A 6,791-nucleotide genomic window follows, 5' to 3' on the forward strand; every position below is an offset into this window, starting at 1 on the left:
GTTGGGTGAACAACTGGTTGAAAGACCAAAATCAAACCAGTGCTTCACTGTTAAACTGGAAGGACGTATCTACTGGGGTCCCAGAGGGTGAGTCCCAGGTGAATGTGCTTATACAATCTGCAGATGACACCAAGCTGGGGGGTTTCAAGCAGCCGGAGGACAGGATTCGAATTAAGAACAACCTTGACAAATTAGAGAACAGATCTGAATTCATCAAGATGAAATTCAACATAGACAAGTGCAAAGTATTTCACTTAGGAAGGAAAACTCAAACATACAACTACACAGTGGGGAATAGCTGGCTAGGTGGTTGTACTGCTGGAAAGGACCTGGTGATATGAGTGGATCACAGACGGAGAGTAAAATATGTGGTGAAGTTGCAAAAAAGGCTAATGTCATTCTGGGGGATATAATCAGGAGTGTCGTAGATACAACACAGGCAGTAATGGTCCCACTCCACTCGGCAGTGATAAGACCTCAGCTGGAGCACTGTGTCCACACTTCAGGAAAGTTGTGGACAAATTGGAGCGAGTCCAGAGGAGAGCGACAAAAGCGATAAAGGTTTAGAACATCCGACCTGTGAGGAGAGGTTAAAAAAAAACTGGGCATGTTTAGTCTTGAGAAAAGAAGACAGAGGGGGGATCTAACACCAGTCTTCAAATCTGTGAAGGGCTGTTCTAAAGAGGACGGGGATCAATGGATCTCCATGTCCACTGGAGGCAGGACAAGAAGTGATGGGCTTAGTCTGCAGCAGGGGAGATTTAGGATAGATATCAGGAGAAATGTTCTAACTGTGAAGATAGTTACATTGTGGACTAGGCTATCACGCAGACCCCCGAACTGGCTGCATGAAGCTGTCAAGTCAAAGCGGCATCAAAAAAGCTAACAGAATGTTGGGAATCATTGAGAAAGGGATAGATAGTAAGACAGAAAATATCATATTGCCTCTATATAAATCCATGGTACGCCCACATCATGAATACTGCGTGCAGATGTGGACGCCCCATCTCAAAAAAGATATGTTGGAATTGGAAAAGGTTCAGAAAAGGGCAACAAAAATTATGAGGGGTGTGGGATGGCTGACGTCTGAGGAGAGATTAAAAAGACTGGAACTTTTCAGCTTGGAAAAGAGACGACTAAGGGGGGATATGATAGAGGTCTATAAAATCATGACTGGTGTGGAGAAAGTAAATAAGGAAATGTTATTTACTCGTTCTCATAACACAAGAACTAGAGGTCACCCAATGAAATTAACAGGCAGCAGGTTTAAAACAAATAGAAGGAAGTATTTCTTCACACAATGCACAGTCAACCTGTGGAACTCCTTGCCAGAGGATGTTGTGAAGGCCAAGACTATAACAGGATTCAAAAAAGAACTAGATATGTTCATGGAGGATAGATCCTGTAACGGGTTTGGTCACAGAGACTTCCTTGGGACTGTCACCTGATGTGCTGAGATTACCTCTGAGCCCATTTTCCCTGCCAGTTTGGGACTTCCAGAACCCTTGAGCCAGACATGCTAGCCTGCTGCAACACAGACCCAGGGTCTGGGCCACATCCATAAAGCTGCAGGCTTTAAGTGAAAACAGCTCTGCAGGTTTCCTGCCTCCAGCACCCAGACACCCAGTTCCCAATGGGATCCAAACCCTCAATAAATCCGTTTTACTCTGTATAAAGCTTATGCAGGGTACACTCATAAATTGTCCCCCCTCTGTAACACTGATAGAGAGATATGCACAGCTGTTTGCTCCCCCAGGTATTAATCACTTACTCTGGGTTCTTTAATAAACAGAAGTGATTTTGTTAAGTATAAAAAGTAGGATTTAAGTGGTTTCAAGTAATAATAGACAGAACAAAGTAAGTCACCAAGCAAAATAAAGCAAAAACACACAAGTCTAAGCCTAATACATTAAGAAACTGATTACAGGTAAAATCTCACCCTCAGAGATGTTCCAATAAGCTTCTTTCACAGACTAGACTCCTTCCTAGTCTGGGCCCAATCCTGTCCCCTGGTACAGTCCTTGTTAGTTCCAGCAGGCATCTGAGGTGGAAAACAGGGGCTTTTTCATGACTGGCCACCCCTTTGTCCTGTTCCACCCCCTTTTATAGCTTTGGCACAAGGCGGGACTCTCGTCTCTCTGGGTCCCCAGCCCTCCTGCTAAATGGAAAAGTACCAGATTTAAGATGGATTCCAGTATCAGGTTATACTTCATATTTCTAGTTTGAGATACAAGAATGATACATACATACAAATAGGAGGAATATATTTGGTAGGTTATAACCTTTGTTATGATACCTTACAAGAGCCCTTTTGCATACAGCATATTCCAGTTACATCATATTCACACTCATAAGTATATTTCCATAAAACATACGGACTGCAACGTCACAGGTCCATCAATGGCTATTAGCCAGGCTGGGCAGGAATGGTGTCCCTAGTCTCTGTTTGCCAGAATCTGGGGTCGGCGACAGGGGATGGGTCACTGGATGATTCCCTGTTCCCTCTGGGGCAACTGGCATTGGCAGAAGACAGGACACTGGCCTAGAGGGACCTTTGGTCTGACCCAGTCTGGCCGTTCTGATGTTCTCACAACGCAAAGGCTCAAGTTTTCCTTTATGACATGGGAGCCAGCAGCTAGAAGTGAGATTAATGCTGCAGCCACTCACCAGCATTCAATAGTATGAACACCAAACACGCCCTTATCACTCTACTGTAACAACACGAACACCCAGCTGAGCCGGACTGGTCCCAGCTATGTACTTGGAGTCCCACTGAGACATGGGGACCGTGACATGAGCTGGCGCTGGGCTGCCAGCATCACACCAGGAGATCAGGACACCAAGTGCAGATGGAAGAAGGTACCAAGACTGCCTGGGAATCCCAGGGTAGCACGTCCCCTGAACCCACACTGACCCAGGCTCCACATCCCCACCTCCAGGAGTGCCCCCTCCAGCTCCTGCCAGCCTAGATCTCATGGCTTCTGCTGGCCCAGCACCCAACACCAGCGAGGGGCTGTGGAAGCCTCAGTCCTGAGTCAGCCTGAGGAGATTGGGATCTGTGTCCCCATGCTCCCTGGACACCTGGGGGGCAGGGGATGGGGCAGAGGCACCAGGAAGGGGGGTGGTTTGCTTGCTAATCTCACCTCCTTGCACCCATCAGCCCTTCTGGGGAAGCAGCAGGGTACATGTGCCATGGCCGACCCATTCCCCTGCCCGTCCCCGTCTCTCCTCCCTGGCCCTGCAGCAAGGTGCTCTCACACACACATTCTGGCCAGGGGGGCTGGGCAGAGCTAATGGCCTGGGACTGGCTCTTCCCACTCTCTCAGCCTGGCCCTGAATCCTGTGCCGAGCGGGGGCAAGCAGGCCAGCGGGGGTGCAAGGACAAGGGGAGAGGGCGGGCAGAGCGGCTGATCCAGGAGCAAGGTTCTGCCTGCTGGTATCTCTGCCAAGGCCCCCGGGATTAGCTGGTCTCCAGCAGCGAGCGCTGGGTGTGCCGGCTGGAGATGCAGCAAAGCCGGCTGGTGACGCACACGCTGCTGTGCACCCAGCTGGCCATGTTCCAGCCCTTTGGGGTCCATCCCAGAGCAGAGTGAGGCCCTGCCGGGTGCTGGGGACAGGGAACCGGGTCCAGAACCTCCCGGCTCCAGGGGCAGCCCAGCCCAGCCCAGCAAAGACCCCATTCCTGACCACCCCGTGGGTCCTACACTGCCCCAAATCCCACGCTACCGATGGCAGGAACCCAGGCAGCCTGCTTTCCCCTGCCCAGGACGGGCGCCTCGTGGCCTGCCCAGTGTGCAGACGGCTCTGACCCTGGAGCCGTGAAGAGCTGGGGAGCAGTGACTTTCAGCGAGAGCAGGGAGGCTCCAGTTTCCAGGGGAACAAGCTCCCAGGATTAAGGGGTGGGCACAGAGCCCATGAGCCGGAGCCAAATGTCCTGGCAAACCCCGTGTCCATCCGGCCCCACCTGCACTGACAGTGGGGCCAGCCCTCAGCTAGGGCCCATGGGGACACGGGATGGGGAGGCAGAGCCAGCACCCCACACGAAGGAAGGGTGAATTATTCCCAAGGCCAGCGGAGGAAGCTCCAGGTACGGTGCTTAGCCCTCCCCATCCCCTCAGGGGTCCCCAGCCAGGGAGTGAGGGGCTGCCCCTCCCCAGAGCAGCTCCCAGGCCTGCAGTCTGCACACCCAGACTGAACACCCAGATGCTGCTGCCAAGGGAGGCGTCTCCACTGGTGGGGCAGCCCACTCACTCCAGGAGCCCTGCGGAGCCAGCACCATCGTTGGCCCCAAATAACCTCAGACGGGAAATGTCCCACTTGGCCTCCTCCCAGCCTGCCATGCTCGGGTCCAGCCTCGCACCCTATCCCTCATCCTAGAGAGTGAGAGACCCTGGAGAGGGTCCAGCTCCTGTCACTGCCTGCCCCGGCTCTCCCAATAACCCCCACGCCTCTGCCCTCCCAGTGCCCCCCACGCCCCTGCCCCGGCTCTCCCAGTGCCCCCCCACGCCCCTGCCCTCCCAGTGCCCCCCACACCCCTGCCCCGGCTCTCCCAGTGCCCCCCACACCCCTGCCCTCCCAGTGCCCCCCACAACCCTGCCCTCCCAGTGCCCCCCACACTCCTGCCCTGGCTCTCCCCGTGCCCCCCACGCCCCTGCCCTGGTTCTCCCCGTGCCCCCAACACCCCTGCCCCAGCTCTCCCAGTGCCCCCCATGCCCCTGCTCTCCCAGTGCCCCCCACACTCCTGCCCCGGCTCTCCCAATGCCCCCCACGCCCCTGCCCCGGCAGTGTGGATTTGGGCTCCACCACTCCTGATGTCCGGTGGGGAGCATGAGAAGCCCAGGGGCAGAAGGAGATGCCTGGCTGGCCCTGCCCCTCAGTGTCAGCCCCAGGGGCCCGTCTCCTCCAGCAGCACACTGACCCCTCACGGCCCCAGGCCGAGCTGGGCACAAGGTCAGGGCCCACCAACCCGGCCCATCCGGGCACGGGGCTTTACCCAGGGCCCCAGCCAGGCTCTGGCCTCACAGGTAGCTGCTGTCGACGCTGCCGGTCCCATTGCCCAGTCGGCTCTGGGCTCCGGGCGTCTCGTGCGCTGGGGTGGTCATGGTGCTCCGCTTGGTGTGCAAGGAGGTGGCGGAGCAGCGGGAGGATCCAGTTGCCGGGGAACAGGGCTCAGGCCCCGCTCCGTGCCCCCCCCAGCAGCAGTGCCCCAACCCCCTGCGGAAGGGGATGGTGAAGAGGCCGTAGGTGAGGGGGTCCAGGCAGGCGTTGAGGAGGCCGAAGATGAAGAGGACGTGGGTGAGGGACTGGGAGACGGTCTCCTCCATGGCGCGGGGGCAGAACCAGTACCACAGGCCCAGCAGGTAGTAGGGCGTCCAGCACACGATGAAGGAGCTGACGATGACCAGGCTCAGCTTCAGCACACGCAGCCGCGCCCGTGGGATGTTGCTGGTGGAGCGGCGCAGGGCCACCTCCTTGGAGACTAGAGCGACAGGGAGCCGGGCTGTCAGGGCGGGGCGCAGCCCCCACACGCCACGTTAGCCATGGGGGGAGCTGGCAAAGCCCAGGGCCCCGCCCCCCGCGGCCCCACACCATTCAGCGTGCTAGCCGGTGGCATCTCCCAAGAAGACCGGCCGTCCGCAGGGAGCCCCGGCCACGAGGGCCCAGCTGTGAGCCCCAGGGCCAGGCTCACTTCACCGCCCCACACGGGGCAGCCGGCTCTCCGGGAAACCGGGCCCCACAGACGAGCCTCGGGGCAGGGACCTTGGGCCTGAGTCTGGAACTCAGGACCGGTCCAACCCTCAGCTTCCCCCCCAGGTCCCCCCAGGTTCTCCACAGCCCCATGTGTCCCTAGGCCCACCTCCCAGCCCCTCCCCAGCCCCCTGCAGCTAGCGCCAGCCCACTCACAGAGGCCGGTGCCCATGCGCCGGGAGATCTCCAGCAGGATGCGGGAGTAGCAGGAGACCATGATGAGCAGCGGCAGGAGGAAGAGGCAGGCGAAGCCCAGCATGTTGTAGGCCGTCTCGTGCCAGCGCCGGGGGAAGCTGCCCCACGTGGTGCACTGGGTGAAGGTCTGCGGGGAGCGGATGGTGACTGTGTGGAACAGGAACAGCTGGAAGCAAAGCAGAGCGAGAGAGAGGGGAGCTGGGCCCGCGCCCGACCCAGCCGGGCCACGAGCGAGACAGGGAGCGGGCTCTGCCAGCCCCCCAACCCCTCCAGCACCCGGGGGAGGGCCAGCGCTTGGAACCACAGACGTTTGTGGGCCAAGCTAGCCTGCTGGGGACCTGGGCATCAGGGGACAAGAGGCTGTTCTAGCCCCCCCACGCCCTGTGGGGTGAGCTGAGCCGCAGGGAGATGGGGGCGTCCGCCCTGCCCACCTGAGCTGCCAGGAATGGCTTTTTCATGAGGGAGCCCCCCAGAGAGCCCCCCGCACACCATCTCTCCCCCCTCACGCCCCACCCCCCAACTCAACCGCTGCTGCCCGACTCACAGCCCCAGCAGGCTCCTGGGAGCCCCCTTCAGCCAGTGGGGCGAGGAGCAGTGCAGTGTGAGGAGCCCCCTCCACGTGAGATGAGTTGGGGGGGCTCAGCGGCCCCCGTTCTGCACAGAGCTAACAGCACAAGATCCCCACCCATTGCTAACTGGCCCAGCAGTCTCTGCTCCGCTCGGGGGGCTTCGGCAGAACCGGGGCGGGAGCCCAGGGCTGGGACAGGAGGGACTGTGGGACGGATACCTGTGGGGGGGAGAACGGGGCGGTACCTGTGGTGGGGAGGGGCAGCGGGTATCTGGGGTGG

At 58.4% G+C, this 6,791-nt stretch overlaps 1 protein-coding gene across 1 annotated transcript in view; it reads right to left on the minus strand.

The window, feature by feature from the left end:
• Positions 1–4,796: 4,796 nt before the first annotated feature.
• Positions 4,797–6,791, minus strand: part of LOC117870281 (oxytocin receptor-like) — a 13,628-nt gene continuing 11,633 nt past the window's right edge. Inside the window, exons 2-3 of the mRNA XM_034757374.1 lie at positions 5,905–6,109; positions 4,797–5,479 (exon numbers count right to left, since the gene is read on the minus strand). Coding sequence (XP_034613265.1) covers positions 5,019–5,479; positions 5,905–6,109 — 666 coding nt within the window. The 3' untranslated portion in view covers positions 4,797–5,018. The remainder of the gene's footprint in view (positions 5,480–5,904; positions 6,110–6,791) is intronic.

This window comes from Trachemys scripta, unplaced genomic scaffold, assembly GCF_013100865.1.
Source record: "Trachemys scripta elegans isolate TJP31775 unplaced genomic scaffold, CAS_Tse_1.0 scaffold_130, whole genome shotgun sequence".
Lineage (NCBI taxonomy): Eukaryota > Metazoa > Chordata > Testudines > Emydidae > Trachemys > Trachemys scripta.